We start from the raw sequence: 19,848 nt of genomic DNA, 5'->3' as shown, positions 1-19,848 counted from the left end.
TTAGAAGGCGGCAATATCTGTCATCAATTGTATTTCTTGGACAAATAGGATGGTTACCGACCGATAATTTGGTCAATGTTTTTAGTCAACCAAACATGTATGTAATCGTTTGTTTCTTAGATGGCGGCCATATCTGTCATCAATTGTATTTATTTGGACAATTATTTTTAGTCAACCAAACATGTACGAGATCGTTTGTTTCTTAGAAGGCGGCCATATCTGTCATCAATTGTATTTTCTTGGACCATTATTTTTAGTTAACCAAACATGTACGTGGACTAGGCCTAAAACCCTTCCTTCATTGGAAGGAGACCCGTGCCCCAGCAGTGGGGACGTAATGGGTCGTGATGATGATGAAACATGTACGTGATCGTTTGTTTCTTAGAAGGCGGCCATAAGGCATATCTGTCATCAATTGTATTTATTTGGACAATTATTTTTAGTCAACCAAACATGTACGTGATCGTTTGTTTCTTAGAAGGCGGCAATATCTGTCATCAATTGTATTTTCTTGGACAATCATTATTAGCCAACCAAACATGTACGTGATCGTTTCTTTCTTAGAAGGCGGCCATATCTGTCATCAATTGTATTTATTTGGACAATTATTTTTAGTCAACCAAACATGTACGTGATCGTTTGTTTCTTAGAAGGCGGCCATATCTGTCATCAATTGTATTTCTTGGACAAATAGGATGGTTACCGACCGATAATTTGGTCAATGTTTTTAGTCAACCAAACATGTATGTAATCGTTTGTTTCTTAGAAGGCGGCCATATCTGTCATAAATTGTATTTTCTGTAAAACTCAGTAGTATGCGATGGGAAATCTAAGCTGACGCTGTGATCTCATCATACTACGAATGAACCTTCGGCATCGTTGCTGACATCGCGGTCGCTACTAGGTATATACGTAAACTGAGTTAGATAATCCTGGGTAAATAGCATTATAGTATGCATACGTAAGCATTGCGTAAGTATGTTTATGTTAAGGCTAAGTAGGTTAGGTCATGTTAACATTCAGTCAGTATCTTGCGAAGCATCAAAGTTGTTCAAAGTAAATACATTTAAACTTTTCAATTCTTCATTACATGGGAAACTACCAAGACAAAGCTGAAGTAATTGTCGCTCAAGACCAATCGTCTGGCAGAGTTATAGAACAGTATAACTGGTTAATTACGTGGAAGCTGGTTATTGCTGGTTTACTAGCATATAATTATAATTTATACCTAGACTTGCTAGAGCATTAAAAGTTGGTTGCGTTACCAATTTCCCGAACTGCCGTTACATAGGGCACAGTTTCCCCAGCAGCAAGTGAACAAGCCTACGCACGCCAGTAACCACGCGACCCCTGCTGAAACCATGGCTTCTGCAACATCACATGTAGAAGTATAGTTAACTAGTTGCGAAGTTGCAGTTATGTTTTAATTAGGTTAGGCGAGCGCATAGTTTTAGTGAGTTTAGTCAGTGCTAAAGTGTCGTACAAAGTGAAAGTGAAGCCAATTGGTGAATTCAGTGAATAAAACGTATTAAGACCACCGTATTCCTTTGTTAAACTTAGTTATCAACTACCCAACTTGTAAGTGATTATTTGTTTCTTAGAAGGCCGCCATATGTCATCGATTATTTTCATGGACAATCATCACTTTTGAAAAATGATTATATTTATTAGTAATAGAAAAAGGACAAAACAGTTATTATGACACGCAAATTGGTCATTTAAACCAATGTATACGTTCGTGACACAAACATCATCATCCCTACATCTGCCAGCTACAGAAGTTCGAAAAAAACATGTACCTATTAGATAAAAAATTGAATATTTTTACGACGAATAAAATATTATGACTAAGACAAAAACAAACCGTGTGACTTGCATTCGTGAACTGTGAGACTGTATTAAAATTTGTAAGTACGCAGACGAATGCCAGGTTAGGTCTACCAGAAGATGACAAAAAGTTTGCGATTCCTACAGTCTCTTCTGCGACTTTGTAAAGACTTTGAGAATTATTACCAATTAGAGAATTACCAAGGCGTCCTTGGCGGGTAGAGCCGTCAGCGCGTCACGAGGCATCCGGAGCCCGACTGGTCTGTCCTGGTACTCGCATAGCAATCCAGGTTGGCCGTTGCTTAAGTAAGCAGATACGGAGGGATTTCTTTAAGCATTTTTGATCCTCATTATCATCAGTCTTCTGTCGCTCACTGTTGGGTGTAGGATTGTAATAGTGCGCCGCGGGTGGACTCAAGCGGATTAGATTCTTTTTTTTTACGGAGCCCCGCCAGAACAGGCGGTGGTATCTAACGTACTCCTTAATTACTTAATGGATACTAGCAGGGGCGTATTTACCCTAGGGCTAAAAGGGCTACAGCCCGGGGCGGCAGGCGGCGAAGGGCGGCCCAGGGGCGGCCGGTAGGCCGCCCTTGGATTTTAGGTTGGAGGATTAAAAAGTACAGAACAATATTTTAGGACGTAAGCCTAGAACGGCCCTGAGCCATCTTGCCAAATGTTGATTTCATGTCTTAAGAAATATGATTTAAAGTATGAAAGCCGCCTAAGTTCTTTTCTGAACCGGTGGAATAGTCTAATTTTTTTTCCGCCTTGGTAGGTATTTTCTTGAAGGAAATCTAAAGTTCTAAACCTCGGCTTTTTTTGCCTAACTCAGTCGCCCGCCCTGCACAAGTTTATTTCTAAACGTTCTAAAATGTACGTACAGTAAAGAGTTAAATAAATAAATATCATTATGTATGCAAATCTATCACTACAATGTTCCTATATATATATGTACTCTACACTTCTTCTTCTTTCGTGTCAGTGAACATGCGATTTTTTTAATTTGTCTAGACCAAAACGAACTTGATAGCATTCTGGTTGGCCTGGAGTAAGTCTTCCCGTGTGCAGGTGGAAGGCACAAGGGTCAGGAGAGTACATGCTCCATAGTCAGGGGGGCGGTACCACAGTCGCATAGGTAGGTTGGTACCAACGGTATAGCCCCACTTGCAAATATTGTCCTTGCAGCAGCCTAACTCTGCCCGCAACCGATTTAGAGTCTTCCAAATGTGCCAGGGGAGACTGATACCAGGAGCAAGTTTTTCCTCAAGAGGTAGGAAAGGATCCTGGGGCTGCTTTTCCTACCAGAGCCTTAGCCTTGCGTTTTGTGGGTTTTCATCCGTTAAGGACACCTGACTATTTAGAAACACTTTGCGGCTCTTAAGTCAGGAAGGTGCGGCAGTATGTGAGTAATGTGTATGTCTGGAGTCGCATTCTTGTTTGCCTTTCTCAACAGAACATGCCAATTTTCGCCGTATGCTAGGGGGTGCTACTGCTATCCCAGCCAGAGAATAGGCCTTGTAGAGCGGTGTCGCTTTGTGGCATCCCGTTACTATACGAGCAAACTATATCGTTAAGAGCAAAATCTACTTTTCTAGCACGCGCGGAGCTTGCCCATATCATCATCAGCCAATAATCATCCACTGCTGGACATAAGCCTCTCCCAAGGAACGCCACAACACTCGGTCCTCGGCCTTCCTCATCCAACCACTACCGGCTCTACCCGCCTAAGGTCGTCAGTCCAGCGGGCAGGAGGGCGTCCCACGCTGCGTTTGCCTGTTCGTGGTCTCCACTCGAGTAGTCGTCTACCCCAACGGTTATCGGTTCTTCGGCAGATATGACCAGCCCACTACCACTTCAGCTTGCATATTTTGACAGCTATGTCGGTAACCTTAGTCCTCTGACGGAAAACCTCATTTCTGATACGATCCAACAGAGAAACCCCAAGCATAGCTCACTCCATACCAAGCTGAGCGACTTTAAATCGGTGGACCAGTCCTACCGTCAGTATCAGGACGCACTGGTAGAAGACTTTTGTCTTCTGGCTCTGAGGAATGGGAATCTTGCCCATATGGGGCAGGCAAATTCGGCTAAGAAGCAGAGTGCTAAGCTACTTGTTCGTAGAACTTGCGGAGAGGCCAGCTGGTAGAAGAAAGCCGTCGCAGAAGTTTGTTTCGGGAGCTGACTTTCTTCTTGGTGTTTTGGCAGTGGGTTTTGTACGTGAGGGTCACTCCGAAATATTTTGGTGACGAGCAGTGCTGGATTTTTTAAGTATGAAAGCCAACTTTATTATTTTTTAAACCGGTCGAGAAGTCTATTTTTTTCGCCAATGTATTCTTTAAGGAAATCTAATCTAGTCGCCAAAGTTTATTTCTAAACATTCTAAAATGTACTCGTCTATCCAGAAAAATATTGTTTTGTTTGGAAGATATTATTATCTATGCAAATCTATCACCACAATGTTCTTATTATACATAATGTAGGTCGATAGGTACTATGCACTGACTGCTCTTTTTGTTTTCTTTCATTTCTTTTATGGGGCGGAAAACTACAGGAGCCCGGGGCGCGCAATCTTTAAATACGCCCCTGGATACTAGGCTATCAGCGTTCTTGGAACACACAATCTTAAAATTCAATCAGCTATCCCATTGAAGGTTTCTTTGTTGTAAATACTGGATTCCTGTTACCATAGCGTGAAATATGGTGACAGAAATCTAGGTTTACCTACACTTGGATTTATTTTTACAGTAATATACCGTGTTCTTCGACCATACAATTCTTAGGATTTAATCAGCTGTCTCATTGAAGTAACAGATTTGTTTTTTTGTGGTTAATACCAGATTCCTGTTATCATAGCGTGAAATATGGTGACAGAAATCTAGGTATACCTACACTTAGATTTAATTTTACTGTAATATACTGTGTTCTTCGACCACACAATTCTTAACAAGCGTCCAAAACAAGAGAAGAAGCAACAGCATTGCATGCATTTACAAAAGACAATAAATCCTAAACAAGAAATTGACCCTGATACTAAGAAACCAGTCATAATAATGGAGTATAATAAGACAAAGGGTAGGGTTGATGAAGTTGACAAAAAATGTTCAATCTATTCCCGTAGCCGCCGCACTCGCAGATTGCCTTTAGCGTTTTTTTGCAGATTGCTAGATTTGAGCGGAGTGAATGCCTTTGTACTAAAAGGCAGAGTGCGGACGTATCAGATATACCAACAGGGCGATTCTTACAGGATCTTGCCTGCACCTTGCACCTAGTGCAAACTTGGCTGGCAAAAGTACCGCAGTGGTACTTGATTTAATGAAGGATCGACTGCATAGGGGATACTGCCTAACGATGGATATTTTTTATAATAATTGTCCAGCGTTGGCCAGTCAAAGATGAATCTTATGTATGTTTCTAGAGAACTCGGATTCGTCTATTGCTAGTGGCGAAAATACAAGCAGCATCAGTGATTAGGAGACACTTCAAGTACCTTAACAATAAAGATGCAAACTAGAGCTTTAATGCTTAAGCAATAATTTTTAAAAAAAAACTAAAATACAACCCCTATTTGCCTAGCTCTTCCCCTGTGGAGCGACTCTTCTCCTTTCGGGGTATGATCATGACTTCATGAGGCCTCATCAAAGGAAGATGAACGACAGAACGTTTGAGGACTTCGTTTAACTCAAATCTCTACTATAAAATAAGGTTTAAAATTGAGACTATTACGCATATCTTGCATAAATTGTCTAATAAGTAGTAGTTTAAATTGTTTTCTTGAATACATAAACGTAAGTTCAATAAAATGTTGTTTCCTTACAAAAGTGTTTTATCTTTAAAAAGTAGGTACTTTTAAAGAGGTATTTTCTATCTTGTATTTAATATACCTTTTTAGGAAACTGATTGTATCTGTATCTGAAATACTTTTCTGTAAAGTATCTTAGTTCTTGTATTTACATCACTGGACCTTAAAAGTCAAGTAACTAAGAGACAATAATATTATAAAGTGGAGACACAACGCACATTCAAATATTTATCTAGATTCAATTTGTATTAAGTACACACAAACATTTTTTCAATACACCTGCCCCTGTACTTTGTAACTTTTTGGGTGTTAGCAACGGATGATAATTGGTATCAACTTGGAGTTATCAACCGAATACACAACAAATCTTAATGAAAAAAATATGAAAGTAGCCTAATAACATATCCTTACATTCAACATAAACGTTTTTGAAATCAGATTACTCAGAAAAAAGTTATTATTTGATAATGCTCTAAGTTGACAGCCATTTTATAACAACCAACCCCACTCAGAGTTACAAAATGCGGTGGCTGTTAAGTATATTATTTATGTACTGCTAATTGGTAAACAGTTATCCTAATCATGTTAACCAAAATGTTATTGCATAGTCATTCTATAGAATATATGGATAATAATTTATTCAATTGTTCAATACATTGCATGCATATATTGTATATATACATTTAGTGCATATATTGTGGTATATAATAATAACATGAAAAGTGTTATTATTTGAATCATACAGATTGCTGACAACAAATAAATTGTTCCTTAATAACCAGGTAACTCAAAACCCTTGTAAGTTTAAACCATCATAATCATAGGAGTAGGAGCGGGATAGGTCAATGTAAAAGAAATCAGAAGATCTCAATTAAGTTTAAGCCATTAACATTTACCAAGCAGAATAATCTACTGGTCCTATAAGCTGTACCTACTATAACTGCTGTAACAAGACAAAGGTAATAAGGACAGACTTGGTACAAAAAAAATCTAAACTAGCCAGCCCTTCCTTAGAGAAACTAGACTATGCAGGCAGAGAGATGCAGGGATGTATCATGCCATTAAATTTCAATTGCCACTCCTTCTATAAGGTTGCCTTAGCCATGTTAGAAACCAAGCTTTATACTCAGTATAAAAGGAGGACACTACCACCATTTTCAACAAATGGATTCACACACCGGTGGATCCCAAGTGAGATCAGAGACCAATGCCTTGGATGGAAGACTCACTTCTTGGAATTTGGTAACTTACACATATACATACACTCTAAGGAATTCTGTGATTGGAGAACTAAAACTGCTTATGTTCGGATTCCTAGAACATTGATTTAACATCACACTAGCTTTTCCTAACCCAAAATTTAGATTCATAGTGATATATGAATTCATGTTAATTTCCTCTCAGCATATAAAATAAAAAGGACACGAAAAATAAAACTTTACCAAGCGGAATAATCCACTGATCTTACATTGTTCATGAAACTGAGAAGATGAAAATAATTAGTTTTGGTCAAAACACCATGAATCATCTAGGAACTTGACAGTACCAATGGAATGAGTCGTTTGTCATATGGAGAAGAATACAGACAATAAAGAGACTAACCGATATGTCTTGCTGGGAAGATTTTAATGTTAGGCGCAAAATAACAGATCCTGTCCATTGCAAATTGCAAGGCGTGCCTTATATTGATTATTGATCTAAGCGAATCTAACGCCACACCGCAACGGTCCAAAAACGAGCTAAACAACCGTACTCACTTGTATAATCTAAATCGTCTGCTGAATATAGGACAGAGATTTCACAAATGCGAAAATCCAATAAAGAACAAGAGGAGGAACTAGACTAGAGACTCTAGAGAGGTGATTAATTTGATGTCCACTGAGCAGCAAATAAACTACGTGCGTGCACTAACTACGTGATCGTGATGTCAAATTTCAATCAATAAGTTCGTGATGTCAAATTCAAAGATGGGGCGTAGTCAAGCAGTCTGTGGCAACTTATAACTTCAAACACAAATGTATGGAGTTTGGATAGTTTTGTTTATGGTGGAGTCATTCTATCTCACTCACTTCCTCTAACCTTTCATGTCTCATAAAATTACCTATAGTGCGACAAACTTATCTGTTCCGGTGAGAGCGAACTAAATTGATCCATATCTCATTACTTACTAATGAATTGTAAATTGTAAAAGATTAGATGGGTTTATTAAGACCGCAAGAGCGAATTAACAATACGAGCAAACTTAAAATCTTAGAGAAATAAGAAATATTAGTCATTTATGTGAGCTGTCACCGGAACAGATAAGTTTGTGGCACTGTACTCTGTATAAAATGTCATCTGTCATTTACCTACTCTGTTCTATATTACCTACTCTGTGGTCTGTGTCACTCACTGCTGTCAGTCGTTTTGGTCAATGTCGGTTATATTTAAATTTTCAATTTGTTATAAGTACAATAATACCATGTTAATGAAAAAGTGGATAGAAGCAACGTATCTTCCTCGATATAAAGGGATATTTCTGTAAGAAAACATTATTTGCTCCGTTTCATTTCAAAATATAGTGTTGGGATGAGACAATTTTAAAACTATCGATATTTTTCTCAGGTGTAAAAAATAAGTAATAGCTACGGGCTAGGAAGATTTAGCATATGTTCCCATTGAAAAACTGCACCAGCTAAAATTTATATGTGGAAATCACTTCAATGCTAGAGATTTTAATACGAAAAAGAGTCGGTTGATAAAAACTGCGGTTCCAAGGCTAAGACTAACTCTAAAGCCACTCTCTGATGAAATACTAAAAGAATTTCCTTTGAAACTTATGAAAGAAGAGTAGGTATTGTTAGTAGATTTTATAATACACATTATGTACACCCAGGGGCAGAGAAACCTAACCCCTCCCAGAAGCATTGTTAATATGTGAGGGGGACTGTACAATTACAATTGAATTTGTTCCATTGAGTGGCATTTACCTATGTTTTTCTAACTATTGATTATTTTACAGAACAAGGTGCATCATGTTCTACAGATAATAATATGACCAATATTCCACCAGTACAATGTGCTGTAGAAGTACACACGACACGACAGGAATTTGCTGAAATCAAGGGGATATGTACAAAGGTTCCACTCGAGAGAGCCACGTACAGGATCTTCACCCCCTACCAGAATAGAATAGACATCAACGTACAGGCCAAACGGCTCAAGCTACAATGATGAGACTTGGCAAGTAGGTTCCTTAGGTAGTGTAGGTGAGCACTAAGAAAGAAATTTCCGAAATTCCCACGGGAACGGAAATTAGCGGGATAATATTTTTGTATGAAAAATCTAAACCAAATCTAAGTAAGACGCTTGAAATTTGGCATGCAGGTACCTTAGTAAACTTAAAGCTTAGTTACAATAGGATATTGCTAAATTTCAACAGGAATGGGAGTTAGCAGGAAAAATATTTCCCACGGGAAAATCTTTCAAGGTGAAGCAAAGCTCGCGGGAAATGCTAGTACATATGTATAAATGTATATATATTGTTAAATAAAAAAATGATTTTGTTTATATCAAATCTTTTACTGATCAAAAACTGTTTTACTTTTTTATTAACTTGTAATTTATAAGGGGATTGATGACATACATACTAAAACAAGTCGTATAGGTACTGCATAGTAGTTAAACAAAAAGAAAAGCATTTAAAAACTGACTAGCTTTAGCCATATACAAAAAGAGAAATCGTTACGGCCAGACTACATAGTTCTAAGAGCACCGATAATTCGTTGTAAATATGTTAATGTACAGTTTTATAACATACATGCTACGAGTTATCGATACAATTCGAACTATGCAGAATGATCGTAACGATTTCTTGTAGTGTATACCTACGTCAACCATTACAAGAGGCGTCGATTATCGATATGAAATAATACCTAGGTACATCACTATTTTGGTACATCACTATTTTGTGTTTGTAATGTTGGCAGCACTGACTGGTTTAAGTGACACAGGTTGGTAATGATTCATTATCCAAACTTTGTGTTTTTATTCTAAGGAAGTCCGGTCTCTTACTACTATATTACCTACTCTGTGTAGTCAAGTGTTCTTTTCTCTATGGATGGGGCAGCGTCAGCCTACTACAACTACACTGACATCACAGAGTACATTATTCAGTACAGTGTACAGAGTAGGTAAGATGAAATGTGCTAAAAAGACTGTAAATGGGTAGGTAGCTCAGGTAGGTAGGTAAGCTAAAATTGAACCCCTTACTGCATGGATTTTTGTTTTGGATGAAAAAATATATATTATACTTAACATACCATCCAAAAAGTCGACAAAAAATTGTTTACTGAAAACTAAAAATGACAAATATGGCATTGTATCATTGACAAAGGAATAAAGACTTTATTCCTTTGTCATTGCATTGTATGCAGTTTTGGGTTAATTCCAAATATGTCATTGTACTTATTAAATGCACTCAGGAATACGAAATTATGTAGGTACTTACACAACTCTTATATATCCAATATAATTAAATAGAGTGGGAAATAAAAATTGCCTCACACCCTTATTTTGTTACACTGATTTATAATAAATTCCATACCTGAACATTCCAGCTGTAGATTCATCATCTTCTATGCCATCTGCGGTGTTTAAAATTTGCATTTAATTATTCTTGTCATTATTAACTATTAATAAATTAGTTATAAGAAAAAATAAGATTATTGTTAAAACAGCCCAGCAAACAATAAAATATTGTAGACATATTCAAAAAGTTCTTCCTATGCATGCAATACCATTTTTGATTTATCGTGTTTCTGCATACAATCCCATATTTGCCAAATACTTTTGGGCGCAACTGCATACTATCCCATATTTGGCCACTACATTCGACAGCTAAAATATTAGAAATCTTTCATTCAAATTCAGTGGGAGATTTTCAACCATAGACAACATCCAGACAAAAACCGATTATAGATGGCGCTAGTAAAACTTCATACTCAACAGCACTGCATATTTTTTTAGCCGGCATGGATTCTTGTCCTTTCAGCCAATACAAAACTAGCTGTTATATTATGCATAATATTAAGTATTAACTAGTTTAAGACAGCTTTGTACCATTTATGACATCTTCCGTCCCCTCAGAAGAATGCAGCTCATAAAAACGACAGGCCGAATGCCATCTATTGGTCGACGGTCTAATTTGTTGCTAGACGGTCGAATGGCGTAGTGGTTAGTGACCCTGACTGCTATGCCGAAGGTCCCGGGTTCGATTCCCGGCTGGGGCAGATATTTGTTTAATCACAGATATTTGTACTCGGGTCTTGGGTGTTGATATTTATATTTAATATGTATCTATCTATGTATTTGTGTAGATATATCAGCTGTCCGATACCCATAACACAGGCTCTGCCTATCTTGGGGTCGGATGGCCGTGTGTGAGATGTCCCCACATATTATTTATTATTTATTTTTATTTATTATTATTGGTCGATTTTGGAACTTGTAAACGTCAAAAAAAATCTCCCAATTTTATTTAGCTTACGGCCGGTTTCGATATCCTACCCTCAGTTATAGATAGATAGCTATCTCGGATAAAAAGTAAACTTTTATCTATCTGTTACTGCCGTTTCTATAACAAAATGTCACTATGCCTATCTAGGATTAACGGTAGATAATGCTGTAATGTAACCTGTAACCTCAGGTGTTATTTCAGCCCTCCCAAACGTTTTATTTTTGCCCTCCCGGGAATTCATGGCATAGTTTGATATCGTAATCACATATCAAAACAATATCTTCATTAACTATATTTGGAATTTAAACTAAATATAAAGCTTGAATGTAATGATATCAGTAAAAAAAACTTTTTTACTCAGACTTCTACACTTTTAATACCTACTTTAGATTTTAACATATGCAGCTTTAGGAATATCAAAACGCAAACTTTGATAACAAGCGTGACAGTGACAATTTATTGACAAGCACAGAACAACCAACGCGCGTCAAATCAAAACTAAACGAAATGACAATGGGCAGATTGGGACCACCCTCCAATAGCATTAAGACTAACATCGTTGGATAGGTCTTTTCAATAGGAATAACTTTTGCTATGACAGCTTTGTTGTCACAGTTGTCCGTTCAGAGATATTTGACTTATAAGTTCCGATACTCGTCAGTTCATCTTACTGCTATTGGAGGGTGGTCCCAGCTCCCATATATTTTTGCCCATCCTCTTTTACGAAATAAATTTGAATATTTTGTTTTGTTTCAAGTGCTAGTTCGTGTATATTTATAAATAAATATGACTGAAATGAATGTAAGTATAGTGAAATATGTGTTTCCTGATTTTGATTTATTATCAATCATGCTTCATCAATATTTTTTTTTTTTTTTTTTTTTATGTAGCCGATTCAGTTTCCCACTCCTGGGCAAAGGCCTCCCCATGTTTACTCCACACGTCTCTGCTGTCGACCACCTGACGCCAATCCGGCAAAAATCTGTCCAGGTCATCCCGCCATCTCCGCCTAGGTCTACCTGGGCGCCTGCGTCCGTCGCTTGGCACCCACTCGGTTATAATTTTTGCCCACCGGTCCGGGTGCATTCGCATGACGTGGCCTGCCCAGGCCCACTTCAGCTTAGTGGTCTGTGCACCTACGTCTTTTATGCGAGTGGCGGAGCGCAGTATCGTATTTCTGACGCGGTCTAACCTGGTCACACCCAGTATACTGCGCTCCATCGCTCGTTGGCAAACCTTCAGCTTGGACTTCTGATGTTCCGTCAAAGACCAAGTCTGAGCGCCGTAGGTTAGGACGGGCAGGATACACATGTCGAGGAGCTTCCGCTTGAGCGATAATGGTAGCTCTCCCTTCATTAAAGATTTCATAGACCAGAAGCTTTTCCAGGCGTTTTCAATCCGTCTTTCGACTTCTTTGTCTTGCCGGTTATGAAATGAAGCTATCTGGCCTAGATAAAGGTACTCCTCGACATACTGTATCTCCTGACCGTCTACCTCGACCCTACGTTTTGCACTGTTACTCATGACTTTAGTCTTTGACCGGTTCATCTTCAGTCCAACCTCAAGGCTCGCCGTGCTAAGGTCTTCTAGCATTGTTTGAAGTATTGGTGCAGAAGTGGCGAACAGGACTATGTCATCAGCGAAGCGAAGGTTTGTGAGCCTTCTGCCACCGATGTCAATGCCTTTGTCCGTCCACGTGTGTCCAAGCTTTGTGGACGGACAAAGGCTTCATCAATACCATTTTAAAATTGTTTCAGATGAAAGCCAGGGCTCTCGGAAAAGATGAGATTGTGTGGTTCCTTGATTTGATATTGAAACACAAAGTCATTGCAACAAAAGCGACAATTGCCTCAAATAATAAAGATGATGCCTGGAAATCCATAGCGCAGGAGTTCAGTCGCGTCCTGAGAAACTTTGAGTGAAGAACGCTGCAAGACAGCGTAATGCTGACAATGACGTAAGACAAAACAATCTAAAGGCTGAAGGGGGAAAGTTCCACATATCACCTGATAAAGTCCTTTACCATGTAGCAGTTATATTGGGGGCACATGTAGTACTACTGTCTTTACGGTTCAGTTTGGTGGTGATGGTGATGCAGAGAATGATACTTTCACCTGTATACTTTTTTTGTTTTATTCTTGCAGCCTGTGTTAATGGTTTTATATATGTACATTGTATTAAGATTGATAAAATTAATTCATCCTAAGTATTTACTATTATTATTTCTCATAAAAGGGTAGAATTTATGGAAAGGTAAATTGAAATAGCAAATAATATATATTTAAGCAGAAAATTGTAGAACAAAGGTATTAATTAGGCATCATCATCATCTCAGCCATAGGACGTCCACTGCTGAACATAGGCCTCCCCCAATGATTTCCGCCTTGTCCGATCGGCGGCGGCCCGCATCCAGTGCTTCCCCGCGGACTTGACTATATCGTCCTTCCATCTCGCGGGGGGCCGCCCAACGCTGCGCTTGCCGGTACGTGGTCTCCACTCGAGAACCCTTCTGCTCCACCGATCATCAGTCCTTCGAGCAATGTGTCCAATGAATTAGGCATAAACATCCATAAACTTAAAACATTGTTTCATCATCAGCCAACAAGCGTCTGGACATCATCATCATAAAAATCCATCACTGAAATCCTCCATTATTTTTGCGTTTTATCCCTTTATCCTTCGATTATCCGTAAATATTGGGAGATCAACAAAACTTTGACAGCTGGTAATTTCAACTATCTATAGTAAGCGGTCACAATGTTATAGAAACGCAACTTACGTTATTTACATACAAAATGCTACCACGGATAAGCAGTTGACCCTCCCAAAGATAGATAGCCACCGGGGATAAGTCAACTTGACAGATGGTAGGTTATTGAAACGCAAAAGTCTATCGAAAGATAGAAATTTTAACTTTAGTAAGCAAAACCACAGATAGATAGGTTATTGAAAACGGCAGTTAATGTCTTGTCAATAGATTAATTTTGAATGTGAAAGGACAAAGGCAGGGTTCTAAGGACGTTTTGTACCACTATGGAAATGACGGGTTCCGTAATGAAAGTACCATGATTAGAGAGACACTGTACAGGTACACAAGTCAATTAATTACTAGATTTTTAGAAGCTGGGAGAAAAAAGAAAAACGGAAAAAAAGAATCTTTAAAATGTAGTCGCAATGGAACGTAAACATTCATACAGGAAGAATGGAACGTCAAGTGAAGTAATGTTTATGCAAAGTACTCTGTGGTTTACGTCATAAATGTCTAGGTTGGATCTCAGTATAATGATAAAAATTGACAAACCAGAGCAGAAAAATTGAAATGATAAAAAAATGTGTCATGTCAACACTTGAACAACACAAGACGATCAACGTGAATAATAATTTGATAATAATATGTTAGGTATATCAGGTTATATGTTTACGTTTAAATAAATACGGGACGTGCAACGTACATAATAAATATAATGATTTTATTAATATTATCGACTAGATCAGGCTACTACTTTCATCATGGAATAATGTTATACTTATCCAACTTCTGAAGTTTTAAATTGCCATTCCGCAACAGGGATCTGCTCTTTGATTATATACAACATTATATTTGACATGACAGGAGGGAATGACAGTACAGTCACGCACAAAAGTAATAAAATATTGGCCTGTTTACAATGTAGGCGATGTATGGGATGAGTCCGTCTAGGGTTGTAAATGGTCGAAGGATCTGCTATGCCATTTCGAAATGCTATATGTAAAGGTTCTACTATATGGGTATGCATTTGGCGAGTAATGTAATGAAATAAAATATACTGTTTAAAAGATCATTGTTTTATTTACATAAACATAATTTACCTGGAATCAACTTTAGGAATTTTATGTTCCTATTACCTACTCTATTCTATTCTCTGTTGGGGTGTAAGTACCTGCACCTGGCTCTCTAGATGTGCTAAATCTAGATAGTTATGCAGGTTTCCTTCACTGTAAGTGTGATGGTATACATTTTAATTAAATTCAAAGAACACATTGGTACATGTCAGCGCCGGGATTCGAACTGCAGAACGCAGTTGCTCTTTTCATATTTTACTTAGGTATTTATCATCCTATGGTTCATAGAAAATATTGTCAGGATTTTGCGTGTTCTTGTTCTGCTGCTTCTGCAGGTTCCTGATGAAGAAGTGGGACGGGAGCCTGCCGGGGAGGTGGAACAGGAACCGGGTCTGGTTCTCCCCTTTGTCACATTTGTTCTATATCTTCAGCAGTTTCAGCGGTATTCAAAATATTAAATAATTAGGTTAGGTAATGGAAAATGAAATAACAACTACTATGACAAGATTGACAAGCAAGATTCAGTGTTAATAGATTTAAATATTCAAAAAATATCGATTATAGTGAATCGAATAAAGAGAAAAAGAAAATGGTTTACTATGGATAAAAGTCTTCAAGACTTAAATATAATGATATTTTATAAACCAAATGTACTAGTTGTGGCACAAATAGTACCAGAACATGTAATTTATTGATAAATAAAATATCTTTTGTATTTAAGAATGTATCGATATTTCTATTCGATTACTTTTTTGCTCGGATTTGCTGGTAATATTCCGAGGTCTGGCACCACTGTTGTTACGTTCCGTTCTCTATATGTTTGTTTTTACGTTCCATTATCCTTAGATTTAAATATTCTTCATTTATCATTTTTTCTTTTCCCCCGACTTCTAAAAATATTGTAATTACTGAAAATATCTTATCTACACTGTATTAATAAATGGTGAAAACATGGTTCTGAAACGCTCCAAAAAAAAGGCGGTACGCCCACTGCCGTTCTCCTTTAAGTAAGTAATATCAATTTATGAAAGAAAACCATAGGAAACTTTCTTCTTCTCAACCCCTATGAAACAAACTGACATAACGAATCACCCCCTTTTGACTTAAGTACTAGGTAGGTATAGTTTCTTACTTAAGTAGGTAGGTACTAACAAATTTTTCAAAACCTGTATGTTATACTTACCATAGAATAACGAGTATACTAGACTAGTACCTACTACTGTGCTTGTTATTCTATGGTTATACGCAACGAGAGGTAGAATAAAAACCAATAAGTAAGTAAGTACCTAATTTATAGTTCGTCTTTAAGCAATTGTAATATTTCATCGTCATGTTCAGTCCAATCGTCCGTATAAGCGTCAGCCGATGCCATCTGTCCGAGGGCTTTCATCCTCCTATCCATAGTCACTTTGTCGAGAATATGTTCCATTTTCATATGCATACAGTCATTAAACATGGATGCATACTCGCAAATCTCAAATATGTCGAATACCACCTCTTCGCATTCAATTATGGCTGTCTTCAGGCGGGCCATGACCTCGCTGTCGTCTCCATACACTGCCCGATTAACTTCTATGAGGCTTTCCTTCTGTATTTTGTTGTTTTTTATCAACTCGTTTCTTTTGAGAATGCACGCGACGAAGCATTTCCCTTGAGCAGTTGACTGTGGTATTCTTTTCAGGAAATCCTCCACATCTGTCGCTTTCGCTTTGACCTGGTGTGCGCAATCGGTGAGATTCTTGCGGAATGGTTCCACTTCTTCGTTCATTTTCTTGATCCTTGTCAACTGCTCTTCCTTGGAAAATGGTTGGAAGGGTGAAACTTCAGGTAAGTTCATGATTTTCGTGAGGAATAAAAGTAAGGTCTGGGAGATAATGTAACGCAACATTACGTTTCGATATTGTTTATGACTGTAATGTTCTGCTGTTTTCAGACTGGGTTTATGTATGGAACAGTTTTAAGAGTTGTTAACCAATGCATACCTTCAGATAGGTAAAATCCAATTAAGTACTCAACTCAACTAATTGGTCGTTAGCACAGTTATGCAATAGTAACGTAGTGTTAATTATCTCAATTATCTGTGGTAGTAACCAATGACGTGTTCAGTGTGGGTACAGTGCGACAAAGTTATCTGTTACGGTGAGAGCGAACAAATTGATCCATATCTCATTATTTACTAATGAATTATATTATACTAGCTGTTCCCGCGCGCTTCGCTTCGCCCTAAATAGTTTCCCCGGATAGTGGGAATTCCGGGATAATAAGTAGCCTATGTTTTTTCCCAGGGTCTAGACCGTATGTATACCAAATTTCATTCAGATCCGTTCAGTAGTTTTGGCGTGAAACAGTAACAGACAGACAGACACAGTTACTTTCGCATTTATAATATTATATAGTAAGGATTGATAAAGGTAGATTAGATGGGTTTATTGAAACCACAAGAGCGAATTATCACTATTGGCAAACTTAAAATTAGTTACACATTTATTTACGGGGTGCGTATTGCGACGTATAAAAACGAAATGTATAATTTCACATTAATAACGTTCACAACATATAATGAACGTTACGTATAACAACAAAATCTATATTTTCATAAGGTATAAGATTCAATTGGTATATCGTACATTTCATATAATATCAAAATAACTAACACTCACGAGGACTAATATCGATTCGTATAACATACATTACGTATATCAATTAAAATATATACTATAATTTTGTATAAAGTTCTTCTCATATCGCATAATCTGTGTTTAATTACCCAACGCCGTCAAACCCCCTAGCACCAAAACCTAAAGATAGGTGCGACGACGAGCAAAGCGAGGAGGAGCGTGTTAGGTGCACATGTTCGTCGAAACCAAAGCGGAGCGCAGCGAAGCGGAGCGGAGCGTCTCCCAACATAGCTTCAATAATAATAATGCTGTGAAAATCCCTAGTACCAAAACCTAAAGATAGGTGCGACGACGAGCATAGCGAGGAGGAGCGTGTTAGGTGCACATGTTCGTCGAAACCAAAGCGGAGCGCAGCGAAGCGGAGCGGAGCGTCTCCCAACATAGCTTCAATAATAATAATGCTGTGAAAACCCCTAGTACCAAAACCTAAAGATAGGTGCGACGACGAGCAAAGCGAGGAGGAGCGTGTTAGGTGCACATGTTCGTTAAAAGCAAAGCGGAGCGCAGCGAAGCGGAGCGGAGCGTCTCCCAACATAGCTCCAATAATAATATATTTTTTTGTTCATTATACATAATGTTATTATATACGGTGAACAATATATGTTATAAACGTTATATATTTTAATCGATATATCAATTGAAATTATACTTTTTGAACGTTATTCTTTACAAAATTATGTATTTAGTAATTATGCCTTTCGTTTGTTATGCACAGTGATCGTTATACTTAATAAATTTATATCATATGGGCGTATACCTTGTGAATGTTATACCATGCGTTTTTATACCTCGTATTACTTACCCTTATTTACGTGAGCTGTCACCGGAACAGATAAGTTTGTGGCACTGTACAAAGCTTATGGGTCCCCGAGACGATCAAGTCGACTTGACAAGTCTACGTGCTTGAAGTTGGCTTGAAGTGAATATTGATCGTTTACAGCGTTGACTTGACAAGTCCCGTCAATATCTACGGACTTGACCACACTTGACAAAAAAATTGATTGACGGCACTTGCGCTTTATGCGACTTGACAAGTTATATACATTTGCGTTAATTTTTGGGTCCGCGAGACGATGAAGTCGACTTGACAAGTCTACATGCTTGACGGTTTCACTTGACGGCACCGTCAAGTCGCGTCAAGTCTCCCGTCAAGTGAAACCGTCAAGCACGTAGACTTGTCAAGCCGACTTGATCGTATCGGACCGGACCCATTAGAACTGCTTAAGGCTTGCCCTCGTGTTCACTAAAACACACACACACGTTAGTTGCACATGGGATATTGTTAAAAGCGTAATAGTAGTCCAAGCTTAAGGGGGTGATACATCATACAATAACCTCACGACTTATACCCTAGCCTAGTACTACCACGTTACAAATATTAATTTTAATTAGATATATCTTCTTCTGTACTAGTGATTTGTTGTGTATTTAAATTGAATGTAAGTGGAACAAAAGAGCGCTTTAACTGAGATGCTTAAAAAATAAAAACCAACAATTTAAGGAAGAAACTTTTATTTCTTTTTAAAATCATTTACTTAATTTAAGTTTTCGATATGATTTCCTTAGAATTACACTAGACAGAAGCATAGTACCCAACGTCATGAGAAGACGAAAGTAAAGACACGTAGGTAATTTTTTTATAAAGAGACGAAAAGACAGACGGGTGTAGTAAAAGTTTATAACTATTTTAAACTTAGGTAGGTTTGTAGATATTGTAGGATATACCTACCTATGCCAAAAAATATAGAATCTCATAACTCAGATTGCTGAAAAATACACTCGCTCCCCATCTATCTTTTCCATACTGTATAGTTTGAATTGAAGATAAATACTTGAAGAAAACCAATCGAACCTAAAGTAGATATTCAGCTATTTTAGGCTCCGGCTGCCGATACCGATTATACAATTTTGCCTACAGTTACTAATAAACAATATAATTTAATTTAATTTTGGTCGCTGAGTGATGCATAAAATGACTTGCCCGGGTATTAAGCAAATATAATATATGCTATTATATATTTCGTTGCGTAAAATTGTTACAATATGGGCATAATACCTATAGATTACGGTATTATTTGTAAAGATACTGAAAAATTTGTTGTAAGTATAAAAGTCAGTTCTTTCCAAATTATAGGTAATTAACTATGTAATTATAGGAGTAACCTTATCATAAAAATTCAAACTGAAATTTTGGATGTCAATCGTACGCTAGAACTTATTTA

General features: G+C 37.7%; 1 protein-coding gene and 1 long non-coding RNA gene across 2 annotated transcripts; one reads left to right on the top strand and one right to left on the bottom strand.

The window, feature by feature from the left end:
- The first annotated feature begins 11,867 nt into the window (after positions 1-11,867).
- LOC125489408 lies at positions 11,868-13,327 on the top strand. The gene is made up of 2 exons (XR_007266967.1): positions 11,868-11,927; positions 12,884-13,327. It is a non-coding gene; the product is annotated as an uncharacterized LOC125489408 (long non-coding RNA).
- Positions 13,328-15,969: 2,642 nt separating this feature from the next.
- On the bottom strand, positions 15,970-16,996 carry LOC105389239. The gene has a single exon (XM_011560331.3). The coding sequence runs from the start codon at positions 16,834-16,836 to the stop codon at positions 16,240-16,242; it is 597 nt and encodes a 198-aa protein (XP_011558633.3). The 5' UTR covers positions 16,837-16,996; the 3' UTR covers positions 15,970-16,239.
- Between the last annotated feature and the right edge of the window lie 2,852 nt (positions 16,997-19,848).

This window comes from Plutella xylostella, chromosome 14 (assembly GCF_932276165.1).
Source record: "Plutella xylostella chromosome 14, ilPluXylo3.1, whole genome shotgun sequence".
NCBI lineage: Eukaryota > Metazoa > Arthropoda > Insecta > Lepidoptera > Plutellidae > Plutella > Plutella xylostella.
Note: the sequence above shows the minus strand (reverse complement) of the source record. Positions and strands in the feature narration are given on the sequence as shown.